The sequence below is a fragment of the Sebastes fasciatus genome, chromosome 2 (assembly GCF_043250625.1).
Source record: "Sebastes fasciatus isolate fSebFas1 chromosome 2, fSebFas1.pri, whole genome shotgun sequence".
Taxonomy (NCBI): Eukaryota; Metazoa; Chordata; class Actinopteri; order Perciformes; family Sebastidae; genus Sebastes; species Sebastes fasciatus.
In genome coordinates this window covers 31,927,112-31,942,545 of record NC_133796.1, presented here as the reverse complement: position 1 = coordinate 31,942,545, position 15,434 = coordinate 31,927,112, and the positions used below count along the sequence as shown (strand labels likewise).

General features: G+C 40.0%; 1 protein-coding gene across 3 annotated transcripts in view; it reads left to right on the top strand.

Annotated features, from left to right (window-relative positions):
* Positions 1–15,434, top strand: part of pde8a (phosphodiesterase 8A) — a 51,945-nt gene that overhangs the window by 24,937 nt on the left and 11,574 nt on the right. For all 3 annotated transcript variants that reach the window (XM_074619878.1, XM_074619886.1, XM_074619897.1), the window contains 13 exons: positions 1,102–1,158; positions 5,550–5,740; positions 7,076–7,132; positions 7,344–7,398; positions 7,685–7,773; positions 8,633–8,711; positions 9,160–9,300; positions 9,942–10,030; positions 10,182–10,233; positions 10,328–10,370; positions 13,023–13,100; positions 13,284–13,354; positions 15,087–15,251. In XM_074619878.1, coding sequence (XP_074475979.1) covers positions 1,102–1,158; positions 5,550–5,740; positions 7,076–7,132; positions 7,344–7,398; positions 7,685–7,773; positions 8,633–8,711; positions 9,160–9,300; positions 9,942–10,030; positions 10,182–10,233; positions 10,328–10,370; positions 13,023–13,100; positions 13,284–13,354; positions 15,087–15,251 — 1,167 coding nt within the window. The remainder of the gene's footprint in view (positions 1–1,101; positions 1,159–5,549; positions 5,741–7,075; positions 7,133–7,343; positions 7,399–7,684; positions 7,774–8,632; positions 8,712–9,159; positions 9,301–9,941; positions 10,031–10,181; positions 10,234–10,327; positions 10,371–13,022; positions 13,101–13,283; positions 13,355–15,086; positions 15,252–15,434) is intronic.

The window sequence follows — 15,434 nt, the reverse complement described above, 5'->3', positions numbered from 1 at the left end:
AGCCGTTTCTTGGGAACTTTGAGCAAAAGTAATAATACAACATTGTAAAAATACTCCGTTACAGTCCTGCATTGAAAATCTTACTGAAAATGTACTGAAAGTATCAAAAGCAAAAGCACCGTAGAATGTGGTGTTATGTATAGATTATATTATTGTATTATTGTAACAGGTTAAGGAGGTGCTAATTTCAACGACTTTATGTACTGTGCAAAAGCCCCAATCTGATAAATACATTTGTGGTTATAATTGAGTATTCAGATCCTGTACTAAAAGTAGAAGTAGCAATAATGTAATATAGAAATACTCTGTTACAAGTAAAAGTCCTGCATTGAAAATGTCACTGAAGTGAAAGTGCAAAAGTACTTAAAGTATAAAAGTAAAAGTACTTCTGATGCAGAAACGTGATCCTTTTGAGTGTTACACTATAATCATCTTTTTTTTATGTAATAATTTTACTGTTGTAGTTGGCTGAGGTATAGTTCATTTCAACTATTTTATTTTGGGTAATTTAATCTATAACAACATTTTATAAAATGATCATGTTTTGTAGGAAAAATCTTAATTTGTAAAGTAACTAAAGCTGTCAGATAAAATAAGCAGTGGAGTAAAAAGTCTGAAATGAAGTGGCGTAGAAGTATAAAATAGAATGAAATGGAAATACTCAACTGCCTGAAAACTGAAAAATAAGTAATTTACACATAAGTTAGCACCATGTAGGATAACATACTGAACATTTATTTTGTCTGTGAATTAATAGATATGTGTTCATGATAAACCATATAACATATGAAACAAGATATTTCCTTATTAGGTGATTTACCATTGCTTTATGATTATTTCTGTGTATTGTTACCTTCATCAAAGCTCATTTAGTTGCAAAGAGCAGAGTTATTTCAATGCTTTGCTACATATTGGGTTTTATTAAGGTCAGAAACTAGTTGATTTTGCTATTATTATTACTATTACACATACAGCAGTGGGGTCTGTGGGACAAAACAATAATGAGAAAAGCCAATGTCAACAAAACACAAATATGAAATACTGAAACATTTCTGAAATGATTGTTTTCCTAATGCTTGTGTTTTTCTTGTTATCTTTCAGACCACATTAACAGAGGTGCAATTTGGACCAATGAAGTTATTTAAAGACCCACTTCAGGTATCGTAAAACAATGGCAAACATCTGAATGATTGATGCTTAATGTGCTTGAATGCATTAAGGCTTTCCACGGAACAACAGAAGTGCTCCGGTGAAATGTTTATGTCCATATCATTTAAGGGCTTTTAGCTGAGCCGGGAGCTAAACTTGGTGTGACTGTCAATATTTGGTGGCATTTTTCTTGGATTAGCATTTCAAAACGTCACCTACTTTTGTTTGCATGTCGAACTAATCTTGAATTTCTCAAAGATACCACACTACGCTAAGAGATTAAAGAAAAAAAAAAAGTCCCCATGCAAACATTCAAAGAAGAGGAAGAAAAAAACTGTTAATGGACGTATTGTGTGCCATGCAGCCTTGGGTTGTCAAGGCAACAAGGCCAAACATTTATGACCAAGAACATACCATAATGAACAATGCACGTTATGGAAGAACTGCACAGAGGATCCATGGACCAGTTTCGTCACAGCAAACAGGGCATTCTCTGACGTTCAATGGTTCATTATACAGTTTGGTTCTGTGCTTGTTCCTCTGGCATGTGTTGCTGCTTGTTGTGTGAGCCTTCGAAACAGTTTCTAGGAATTTTAAATGTGTTTTGAGAGCGTACAAAATTTTGTTTCAAGGGCGCATTGCAGAGCTGAAAATGAATCGTCAGCTATTTTGATAATTGATTAATCGCTTTAATTAATTGCAGCTGCCCAGATGTGAGGATTTGCTGCTTTTCTTTGTCCGATATTGTAGTTAACTGAACTCTTGGACTGTTGGTGAGACTAAACAAGACATTTGAAGATGTCACATTGGGCTCTGAGAAATACTGTTGGCGTTTTATCACATTAATTTGAGACAATCAATCATGAAAATTGATATTAGTTGCAGTCCTAGTGCATTGCTCCTTCAAGTAAATTGCAAATATTTATTCAAAGGAGACATATCATGAAAAACGTTAAACTTTTTCAGTGCTTGTGCTCATACATTTGGGTATCTGGAGTGTCTACCAACCCACGAACTGCGAAATAAGACAACCCAGATTTGGTTCCCCCACTCTGCGGATTATTATTTCTTTTTTTTTAAGTAAATCAACTCCCCAGTACGAACACTTGAATAGCCGTTATTTAAATCATTAGGTCCAAAAGTTGTAAAATGCACTAATAGCCGAATCCAGAGTTCCTCCGTTCACGTGAATGAGGCCCAGACCGAGGCTAGATCGAGGGATGGGAGGCGGAGTTGAAGGAAAACGCTACTGCGCCTGCTCTATGGGCCAAATGGATGCGGAAGATCGCCGGATGATCCGGGCAGTCGAGCTATTTTGGCTTCATGCGCCACTGAGCAACTTTCATACGAATGAATGGGAGCTCCTCCAACGCTGTATCCAGTTCTCTTTATACAGCCATGAATATATCGCCCACAGCTCGAGAACTACCTTTGCAAAGTTGAACCATATTTTTCTTGCAAGCCAATCAGAGCAGACTGGGCTTTTTCTTCATAACGAGACAGGCGCTAAAACGGAGTGTTTCAGACAGAGGGTGAATATTCAGACAGACAATATGAGAAAAATGATGTGTTTTTTGAAGATTAAAACACGTAAACATGTTCTAGTAGAAACCCAAAATACAAGTATGAACCTGAAATTGAGCATGTCCTCTTTAAATAAACGGCTAAACTTAGTATAACAATGATGATATGAAGTCAGTGAGAGCCAAAGAAAAGCAATACATCAGACGTCCTGTAATTTAATGCTCTGCTTTATTGTCTGATGCGCTCCAATGTGACCACGGTAGGAAAACGAGGTAGAGAGATATCCCCTTCCTGTTTTTGTCACTCACAGCTGATCCTGTCATGCCCTCCTCCTCTCTACTCCTCCTCTTTTCTCGCGGCTCACAGGATCTGGCCTGGCCCTCTCTGTTCTCAACAATGATGTTTTCTAGACAGAGCGATCAGACCTGCCAAAATGCTCACAACCCCCTTCGAACTAGTTTTTTTTTTTTTTTTCCCTCTTTCTGTCTTTGTCTCTCTGCTACTTTCTCTGCCTTTTCCATCTGTTTCTTTGGAGCATAAACAGTGTGTCCTCACTTAAAAGAACATTTGTGCTTGAAGGTACTTTTTTTTTTGGTCTGTTGCGACTGGGTGTGTTAATACAGCGCGAGGCCTATCTGTCTAGTCGGAGCACAGGCATCTGAAGAGACCTTATCTCAGCCTGTGTTACCCCGGTCCTCCACCTCTGCGGGAATGTTGACTTTTCTACCAACATCCCAATGTGGAATTCTGATCTAATTCCCTGTGCGTACCGAACATAGCTGCAGGACTCAGTGGTGATGTATTTATGACCCGGACACTTATTGCAGCTCGTAGGGGAAAATGTTCTTATGTGGAATATGGTTTGCATTAGCAACACCCCCGACAGGCGTAAGGGCTCTCTCTGCTTCAGGCCTGAAGCTGCATGCGTACTTAAATAAAGCTCCATCAGAATGAAGCAAAAAGGACAAACTGCCAAAACAACCAATCCTCTGTCCCCTCATTGTGTGGAGGACAGTAGCTCTAGTTGTCCCAACAAAGTCAGGTCTTTGTGCCTTAACTCAATTTTGCAGGTGTGATGCAAACTTCAAAACTGCAGAACAAACTTTCCCTTCTTTACGTCCATCCTGCTCCCTGCCAACAGTTGGAGATGACGTCTGTTTGAGAGAGTGACTCATGAATCTACTCTTAGTGCAGCACTGCTCTTGGAGGCGGGCCTAAATCTCTGGTCCAGTATTTACGCAAGTAAGGGGTTATATGAAAGTATGCTGGCAGAGGGAGAGCGTGCTCTCAATGGCTGGTTTGACGGTAGCAGCAGCACTTTCTGCCACAGCCTTGGCAGGCGGGTGGGAGGGGCCGCGGCCAGTCAAGGCTACCTCGACTAATTGTGTCATAGATCATGGCAGCGGACAATAAAATCTGTGACGCACCCGAGTACGAGCTGAGCCTGATCAATCAGGACCTGTCGGCCGGAGGCCTGAGGTCACAGTCAAGCCCACACTGCAGGCTGATTAGGACGACAGGCGCAAATGAGCATGAATGCACCGATGATGACTTGACAACTCGGAGCTGTTGATACACTGAGGCATCAAAAGCACATTTGACTGTAGCTCTCTCTTCTCTTGTTTCTAATCCTATAGCGCAGGGCGGAGGCAGATCTTCTGTGATTAGTTAATGTCAGTTTTTCTAATTAGATCACCGCCACATCTCAATTAGCCCTGCAGCTCTCTAATGAATTATAATAAATAATATTTCCATCTCATTTTAAATACTGTAGCATCTTTGTAATTGTGACAAACCAAACAAGGTTTGTGTGCATAAATTTAGATGTTAGATGTACGTAGGGCGATATGACCGAAATATTCTGTCATGATATAGGTCATTTTATATCTCGATAACGATATATATCACAATATGGCAAGTTTCCTGGTAAGAAGAAGATTCATTTTACACACATCACGGAGGTGCGCAGCTATCAGAACTGACTTGACGAAGATCCAAGTAGGAGCGAAACGTGGTCATTAAAAATATTGTGGCATGGAATAATGTGCAGGCGTTATGTTTTCTGGTAAGTCAATAAATATATAGCCTATATGAAATAACCACATGGTAAAGACAATTTTTTTTATAATCCTGTGTGAATTAAATACTTGACAAATGAAAAGTACTTAGTATTTTCTAATTTTATTGAGAACTTGAGTGCAAAATGAACGTAACATTTTCAAGTGAATTTATAGAGAAAAAAATTATTAATTAATTACTAGCCTATATCGCGATAGAAACGATATAGAAAAATATATATAATAGACATTTTTATATTGTTTTGACGATATATATCATCATATCGCCCAGCTCTAGATGTACACAATATTTAAAAATATTTTTGATAATGATCTTATTGTTTAAGTTGTTTACTAAACAAAAATATGAAAAAGTGGGTACTATTTTCTCAAATGTGGTGATTTGCCGGTTTTCTCTGTTTTGTATCGGTGTAAATTGAATATCTATAAAAATTGGACTGTTGGACAAAACAAGCAAAAGGAAATGTTGATGGGTGTTTTTTTTTTACATTTTATTAACTAAATGATTGATCCTTGAATCATGAATGAACACAGTGAATTGATCAAAATGAAAATAATCGTTAGTTGCAGCACTCTCTTCACACGGTTCAAGCCATCCTTGTCCATTTTTTATTACACCTTATTCTCTTTGAATATTTACTCTCACTATGTATTCTAACTCTTTGCAAAGCCCTCCTTGACAGGACTTTTATATAAGTTTCATATTTTTTGCAGAAGTAGGATGACCTTGCAAGAGGTCACTTAAAAATACAAATCCCTCAGTTGGATACCTGTGCTTAGTCATCTCTCTTTTTGCAGGTACTTTTAGTTTTTGCCAAAGAGGACAGTCAGAGTAATGGCTTCTGCTGGGCATGTGAGAAGGCCAACTTCAGGTGCAGCATGGCACGAACACCCGAGTCGGCTCTTGAATGCTTCTTGGAGAAGCATCATGACCTCGTCATCATTGACCACAGACATTCCAGACACTTTGATGCTGAAGCACTATGCCGGTAGGCCACTTCACTACTCTTCATCCATGTATCTGTAACCACTTCATGTTGTATTTCTATAATGAGAGTTTTCTGTCTCGTGTCCCCCCACAGCCCTCTTTACCAACACGTTCTGTTCCACATGTGTGCATTCAAACTGATTTTAAGTCGTTTTTTTGCTTAAGACTATTTATTATATACAAGTGAATATTTTTTAAATTATTTTTAGTTCGGTATGGTCAGGTTTGCAGAACATTTTCAACCATTTATTCACTACTTTTAGCTAACTATTTTATCCATTTAGCTCATGATTTCAAACAATTTCGCCTGTTTAGACTTGTCCGCTCGCTTGGTATCTAGTTTTCACACACTCTAAATCACATCAACTTGTGTTCAGGATTTACCGCTGACTAGTGCTTTAATAGTTAATTGATTAGTTGTCAGCTATCAAATTACTATTTTGATAATTGATTAATTGGTTTGAGTAATTTTTTAAGAAATAAAAAGTCAAAATTCTCTGATTCCAGCTTCTTAAATGTGAATATTTTCTGGTTTCTTTACTCCTCTATTACAGTAAACTGAATATCTTTGAGTTGTGGACAAAACAAGACGTTTGAGGACGTCATCTTGGGCTTGGGGAAACACCGATCACATTTTCTGACATTTTATAGACCAAACAACTAATTGATTAATCAAGAAAATAATCAACAGATTAATGAAAATAATTGTTAGTCACTGTTTTGCACCCTTGGTAACTGAAGAAGTGTTGTAGTGGACACAGAATTCGAATTTAAATACAACTGTTAGTGACAGTCATCCATGACATAATCCAGACCAGGTGGTCCTGATAGGACCAATTACAGCTCTCATGTGTTACAGTACATGTGTGGTTATGACTGTCTGTGCGAGGGTAAATGGCCAGCTCACCAGCTTCCATCGCATGCTACCTCATGGAGTCATGTCGATGAGAAATGAGCGGTGCCTGCCCATACCACCCTCTATCTTTAGCCTCTGCCCAAACCAAAAACACATTTACAAACATTCATTTGCCCTGCCCAGCGTGTATGTTAACCCCATTCATTTTGGCCAATCCATATGTTCAGTGTACACGCACAGGCTCCGATGGGGAACTAAAGGGCCTTTATGACCGCTGGCTGGGGGAAACCACAGGCGGATGAGTGGCCCTGTACACTGCATTCTTTCAGAGGCCTAGGCCTGCTCACAGAGCTCCACCACTGGGCTCAGCCTGCCTGGGAGAATCGGAGCGTGAAAAAGTGAAAAATACATTGATTTGATGCCATGGGCTTTTCCACCAGCCTGCTCACTGGCTAAAAGGCTCCCTCTGTTTACATGCAGGTCAATTAGAGCGGTCAACTCCTCAGAAAACACTGTGATAGTCGCCGTTGTGAAAAGGTACGTACAACTCGCTGACTTCACCCCCCCTCTCCCTTTCTGCCCTTTCTTGTCCTTTTCCCTCACTCTTTTTAAGTAGGAGTATTGTCAGAATGAAAACGCCTCACTCAGCGGATGTCTGTAGGCCATATGGAGCAAACCTCAGATGTTCTCTAAAACAAGCATTTGTCATAGTGATGTGTTGGCTGCTAACACGTGTTCTCTTTTAAAGGCCAGACAGAGAGGAAGCCTCTGTGATGCCCCTGATCAACGCCGGCTTTAATAGGGTGAGCGACATTGTGTGTGTGAACGTCTGTGCGTCTGTATTTGTATTATTCTTTCGATATGCTTTTTTTATATCCCTACTGTCAACATTCACTGTAAGGCAGGAATACAGATTGTAAATCCTCTTTGTTTGCTCAGGAGACATGTGCATCGAGTTCTCTGCACCTGAATTATTGTTACTCAGGGCATCAGCAGCACTATAACATATCCTGTAATGGATACGTTGACATGAAGATGGTTTCATTTGAGTTGTCTTTGATTGATCCGTGTTGCCCTCTGACCCTATAGAGATATGTGGAGAATGCCAATATGATGGCTTGCTATAATGAGCTGCTACAGTTGGAGCATGGAGAGGTGCGGGCGCAGTTCAAACTGAGGTAAGTCGTGTACTTTGTCCTGTACAGTGTTGTAGTTACCAGAGGTGGGACCAAGTCATTGTTTTGCAAATCACAAGTACAAGTCTTTGCACTCAAGTCCCAAGTCAAGTCCAAGTCCTAAACAAGTCCCAATGCACCCTTAACCAAATGTACATGTAATTGGCACCAGCTGCTGCTCAGTAACGTAACGTTAGTTCATCATGGTTTTCTCCTGCAACTTGATTGGATGCTGTCAGATTGGTTCAAACAAAGTGGATCTTTGGGAGTTAAGTGTAAGATAATGAAATGCAAGTCCCAATAATATTCACTAAAAATAAAGAGTCCAGAGTTCAACAAAAACACAACTTTTCGTGGATTCAGCAATAAATGACAAAAGATAAAAAACTCAGTTAATTTTTTCCCCGCACGAGTAAATCATCAAACAAATCATCATTAAAGGATCTCTCAAAACGTAACCCAACATCCCCCGACGCTGTCGGAGTTACCTCCGGTACTGCGCAAGTGATCGTCTTCGTGCACACAATTGGTAAAGGTATGAAGTATTTTCAAGTCAAACGTTTTTGTTTTTTTATTTTGTCAAGTCAAGTCTAAATTCATCAAATTTGTCTCTGGAGTCCAAGTCATGTGACTCGAGTCCACACCTCTGGTAGTTACATTTTAGATTAGTTGCATACAGTACTACTCTTATTCAAAGATGTAACGCTGAGAGCAAGACATCAGAGAGATTATCTGCTTTTAACAATTCTCCTTTTTTATGCCAATTTAATGCTTTCATTAAAAAGTATAAATGTATATAAATAGATGCTTGTTGCGTATGTTAACAACGACTCTTCTCCTGTTGTCTCTCTGCCTGTACTAGGGCTGGGAATGCTATTTTCACAGCTCTAGAACAAAGCCAAGAGGCCATAGAGATCACTTCTGAAGATCAAGTAATTCAGGTGGGTTTCGAATAAACTTTAATACTTTTAGTTGCTTCAATGTGATGAACAGTTTATCTCTCTCTCTCTCTCTCTCTCTCTCTCTCTCTTTCTCTCTCTCTCTCTCTCTCTCTCTCTCTCTCTCTCTCTCTCTCTCTCTCTCTCTCTGTCCTCCTTCTCTGCTATTTTAGTGCCTGTTCATGTCTTATGATCCCAGATCTCAGCAGTGATAGTCGCGGTCTCTGTCTTTCTGAATGACTCCTTTTGTTAACGTCAAAGCTCTGTAGCCTGTTGTCACATTCACAGAAAATATATGTTTTTGAGCTCAATGAAATAAGCAACGAATGTGTCAGCTTCTCTGAATTGTTTTGGTCGACAAGGTTCATAATATGTCATCATCTTAACCGTGTCTGAACTCAATGTGGATCTCAGATGAACACTGAACACTCTTGTTGCTTCTCCTTCGCAGTACGTGAACCCTGCCTATGAGTCCATTATGGGCTACCAACAAGGCGAGCTAATAGGGAAGGAAATAATAGAAGTGCCTAAAAGTGAGAAGAATAAGCCTGATCTCCTTGAAACAATAAATTCCTGCATACGGAAAGGAAAGGTAAGATGCATTCATTAAATCATCTACACTATACACACAATTTTCAGAGTGGTTTACTTGATCTGGAACTTGATTTTATCGGGAAATCACCTTCTTGTTATTGCTGATACTCTCACATACAGTACATGTCGCTTCACAATCAGATCACTGTTGTGAGTGCTGCAGATATCTGCTGCTGCCTTTGTGTCTGTGCATGCATGCGTGCCCGTGCATCCATGTGTGCTGTACGTCTGCACCACTGGCCATCCAGCAGCTCTGTTTCATGTGCATAAGAACAGCGGTTGATGGCTGTGCTGTAATCTTACTACACAGAGAGCGAAGGTCAGTCTCAGACAGGCGAACAGCAGGAAGGGTCTTTTTAAGCTGCCACAGCAGTCTGTAGGTGGGGTGACATGAAAGAAGCGCGCCGAACTCCAGGAGCGCTCCCCCTGCCCATTAAAGCAACTTGCTGCTCTCTGATATACTCTGACCCACCTCACCTCTGCACCACAAACACCGCCATGCTACACCCAGTCCACACCGACCTTTAGGACATTTATTATACTTATTATATGTTGTCATTTGTTATGATGAATGATTCCTTTGTCTGTACATTTTGTGTCTGTCTGTATGTTTAATTCCCTCTGTCCGTTATGTTCCAGGAGTGGCAGGGGATTTATTATGCCAAAAAGAAGAATGGAGACAGCATTCAGCAAAATGTGAAGATCACACCTGTAATTGGACAGGGAGGGTGAGTGACAGGATGTTGAGGCCTGGCTCATTCAGTCTTGCTAAATGTAAATTACCTTTCCAGTACCTGAATAATTATACTGGATGATGAATGATTGTGTTGTATCCCTTTGTTTTTTCCTGGTGTACTAATTAGCTTTTGTCATTCACAGAAAAATCAGACACTATGTGTCTATCAACTGGCCTTTAAATGATAATAATAAGGTGAGATGTGTTCCCAGTTTTGCTAATTAATAATGAATGAAAGGAGCTTTCTGGCCGGCGTGCATTAATGTGCTTTTCTATTCTGTCCATGCAGAGTGATAAATCCACTGAACGTGTGCAGGCAGAGTCTCAAACAGGTAAGATCCATCCTGAAAATGCCCACTGTAGGCACTCGGTCTTAAAGGGATAGTTCGGGTGTTTTGAAGTGGGGTTGTATGAGGTACTTATCCATAGTAGGTGTATTACTTACAGTAGATAACGGTCGGCGTGTCCCCAGCTTGGAGAAACAGACAGGAGTACTGACACAGAAGCAAAGCAATACAGTGCTGTGGACGGGGACAGAAGAAACATTTTAAAATTGAAGTTTAAGTGTACACTATATTTAGAATATTTTCACCACTTTATGTTGCCGTCAGACAGCCCTTTCCTTCCCCTTTCCAAGGGGAACTGAACTGAAAGTGAAACTTATCTATGCTCTCTCCAACGCCAGCAGGCTCAGATGACAAACACAGTATAGATACGTTTCACCTTCAGTTCAGTTCGCCGTCAGAAAATATTCTCATTTTACCCATCTTCTTATTAGGTGGCTAAAATAAATTTTTCTGTCGTCCCCGTCCACTGCACTGTATTGCTTTGCTTCGGTGCCGGTGCTCCTGTCTGTTTCTCCAAGCTGGGGACACGCTGAACGTCATCTACCTCATCATGCCCACTTCAAAACACCCAAACTATCCCTTCAACTCTGTATTTGAATGACATTAAAGGTGATTTATTATGCTGAATCCTTTGAGTAGTTCAGGTTCTCTCTGCGGTGCAGTTATCAGCATTAGTGATGGAAGTTCTTTCCATGACGGTGTCGCTTGTGATCTGTCACAAGCTTCGAGGATCTGAGGGGCAACTGTGTGTTTGTCATTAGGAAGCACAACATTAGTTCCAGTTTTACACCGATGATACACTCATTTTGACTGACTCACCAAATATCTGTTAGATGTTCATGATAAATTGGAGACACATTTGGGAACCTGAGCTTTGTAAACTCTTTGGAAATATGTCAGCAAATGTATTGCACCATGCCAGAAACCCATTGTTCACGACCCAAATTTCCAACTGTAGACTAACAGAGTGTCCAGTCCTGTTTTATCTAGCTGAGAAATACCTCCAAAGAAATGAATTCTGTCTTTTGTTGACCTTGAAAAAGTTATCCACGCTTTTATTTACCTCTAAACTGGACTATTGTTCCTTGCTGTATTGTGGTATCAACTGTAGAGCCAATTCACAGCTGCAACTGATTTCAAAATGCAGCAGCTACGCTCCTGACAGGCCAACAAAACAGGGATATCTCATATCTCTCCTGTGTTGGCGTCCTTTCACCAGCTCACTGAAAAGAAGGGACTTTAAAATCTTGCTGTTTGTTTATGAATCTTTGCATGGTCTTACAGCACAGTATATTTCACAGTAACTCTTATGCAACACCCCTACGTCCCCGAGGTCTTCTGATTAGGGGCTCTGAAGGTTAACTATGCCTCTAATGTTATGCTGCAACTATACCAAAAGTGCTTAGTCAGCATGGTCATTTGCCATTTTAAAAAAAAAGAATTATCTTTTTCTTCTCTTTGGCCTTTAAAAGTGACTGGTGTTTTTCATTTCTTTTGTTTCTTAATTTACTTTTACTTTTGTTTGTGTTTTAAGTGTGTTTTATTACATTTATAAAGTGCATTTAGAAATTGCAAAAATTTCCATTTTTCTGTAATTTTTAATTGAAATACACAGAATGTGTCCAAGGTAGAACCGTCTGCCAACTCAGACAAAGAAACAAAGAAAAGTTTCCCGCCCACTTCTGTGGCTTTCTAGCGCTTTTTTTACTTTGTCCCCGCAAAACCTTGATAACAGTAAAAATCCCTTTGAATGGAATCAAAGCCAAAAGATTATTTAAAACACATTATTGAACCACATTGTTACACTGGACATGTTCATTCATTACAATGAACACACACAATGTAGTTTATTTTAAGTCAATCCCACATACACTCTCCTGCTACCAAATAAACTCACTATAGCAGAAAATGTGTATTAATCCACACCATGAGAATCCTTTGCTAAAAACTACAGTACCCAGCTGTTTGAGAACATTTCTGAGCCCCTTTTAAAAATGAAACTATTTATTTTTTACCTTTTTTTTTTTTTTTTTTTTTTAGATCTACATCCTCAGTAGGAACTAATAGACTTGAAGCTGAGTGCCATGTGGAAGTCAGAAAGTATTGAGAGATGGACTAACACATTGTTAGTTTTCATCTTTTTATGGGATTTGTTGACAATAAAAAAAATATAGAATAATACCAACCTTATCCTTTAAATGCCTAGGACAGATCTGACAATATAAATATAATAGATTATAATATATACTATTTTATACCTATGGATTTGACCTGTGGGGATGGCTTGATAATCCCAATTTTCTGGAGTATTTCCAGTAGCTTCTTTGATACGGAGAATGTTTAATATGTAAAATTATTACATTTCACTTTGTTGGGTAAGTTTAGACTCACTTTTGCACCTTTTGTTCCCAACTTTGACCAATTATTACAATTTTACTGGATTAAAACTTTAAAACTAAACTTGTGAGTGACCACAGAATCAGTAAGTAGAGTTAAAGTAATCAAAAACAGACTGGTTGCACTGATTCAGACATTGCCTCCTCTTGCCAAGGATATTGTGATGGAGGCCAAAGTCGGCCTTGTCACGAAACTTGAACTGTGTGTGTGTGTTAATGTAAGGTGTTTTCTTCTCCCCAGACATCCAATCCAGTAAGCACAAAGACCGGAGGAAAGGCTCTCTGGACGTGAGATCCACAACATCTCGGGGGAGCGATGGTGAGAGTGAAGGGAGCTAGATGATGGAAACTCTGGGTGTTACTTGTCAGCCTATGAAACCTTCCCAGTTGTCTGTTTGCATCAAGTGTTGATTGGACATGCACACAAACACACTCATTAGATGGAAAACTTGCAGCTTAACTTGTTGTTGAATGTGTTTGTCTTTTTTTTTCATCCTGCCAGGGAGCTCACAGCGAAGGCACTCCTCAATGGCTCGAATCCACTCCATGACTATAGAAGCTCCCATCACCAAGGTGGGTTCATCTCCCTCCCCATCATCCCTTCCAGCCTCCATCATATAATTAGCGCTTTGTACTGATGTTTTGTGTCTCATGACTGAACTCTTGGGTTATAAAACTGCCACTACCGCCATGAGCACTTCTTGTACAGCTACTAGCATCGAGGCCAGAGGCCTCGAAGCCATGTCAAGAGCAGATAGGGTGATAAATTGTCTAATTTCATGCATAAGACAGGGAAGCATGTTAGACCAGAATGACCTGCTGTTTCAGTGGTTTATGTATTCTGCAGCCTGGATAGTCGGAAACAGAGAAAGTCCCCAGGGATGGGTCATATGACACACTGCAGTTCCACTGCTGTATCATTTGACTGTGTAGTCAGTCCCTTTAGGCGTCATCCTCTCCAGAATAAAGCACTGATAGAGCTGCTGATACACTGTGTATGTGTGTGTGTGTGTGTGTGTGTGTGAGTTAGTTAGTAACTTGTGTTCTTGCACCTGCTTGCTGACCTCGCCATAGGTGCCCTTTGTTAGAACCTCCTTCAGATTTTTGAAGAAAACATTCATACATCATACTACTGGGCTTGTTTTATTAATCATTTTTTTATATTCTAGAAATAAGATCTTTTTATTAATGCTAGAGGCAAAGAGATCTCATGCTTAGATTATTGCAACTGCCTCTTTATTTAAAAAAAAGTTTGATATTGTGGGATGTAGGCTACTGTTATTTCTTGTTGAGAGTTCAATAAGAAGATTGATACCGCTCTCACATCTGTCCATTAAATCAAAGGCTACAACCAGCAGCTGTTTGGCTTAGCTTAGCACAAAGACGGGAACTGTCTAAAGTTAAAATCATAGACTGTATATAAGAAGTGGACGTAGTCACTGTGACGTGACCCATTGGTTTGTGGACTGCAATTTTAAAGCCTTGAGTTCGGCATTTTGGCCATCGCCATCTTGGGTTTTGCAACCAGAAGTGACACGAGAGGGTGGAGCTAAGTACAACCAAACGCTGAAGAAGACATTTTTAGGCAACCAAAAATGTTACAATTAACTTTCATAAACTGAAAACACACTGTGAAAGGGTTAAAGTTGTAAAACATAAACACGGACAACTCCCAGACCGGACAACGCCGTGGTAGCGACCTGTCAATCACAAGGTAGCCACGCCCTAAAGCATACCCTGCTTTATGGTCTGTTTGACTCTAAATGGGACCATAATTTACTAAATGAACATCATGCTGTATTGAAGAAAACTTGAAACTAGCGACTGAGACCATAAACTCAAGCTACTCAACCTTTTATGCTAAGCTACGCTAACCGTCTCCCCACTGTAGCTTCATATTTAATGGACAGATGTGAGTGGTGTTGATCTTCTCATATAACCCCCGGCAAGAAAGTGAATGAGCAGAATTAAATAGTTATTTAAATCTCTTTATACTGGCTCCCAGTATGTTTCAGGATTGGTTTTAACATCTTACTGGTTCATTTTAGGGCCGTTCATGGTGTATTTGTGACCTTTTAGTTCTTATAAGTGTGTACACTCACAGGGGATGGAGGCTTTTTACTCAGGGCCCAGAGGCTTTGGTATGACCTGAATAAAGAGGCTGAATCCATATCTATTTGAAACACACCCTGATTTTACTCACTGAATACAGAATTGTCTTTATTTCTTTCATTGTCTTTTATTAAATATTGTATGTTTGCTTTTATCATTGTTGTACGAATAAATATAACCTTCCGTGATCCAGGTAATCAACATCATCAACGCAGCGCAGGAAAGCAGTCCTATGCCCGTGGCCGAGGCCTTGGATCGGGTACTGGAGATCCTGAGAACGACTGAGCTCTATTCCCCACAGTTTGGCACCAAGGATGAAGACCCCCATACGAATGACCTCGTGGGGGGGCTGATGACGGTAAGCAGCCGTCCCCGTAGAGCACGAGGGTCCTTCGAGAAGTCTGAAACACCCAAACAGCTTCCTTCCGCTACGAATGGATTGACTCCCATATGATAACACACGTCAGAGCGTTTGCTGAATTCCAGAGCGATAACACGCATGAATGTCCATTCACCATGAAAGCCCGTGATAATGACACAC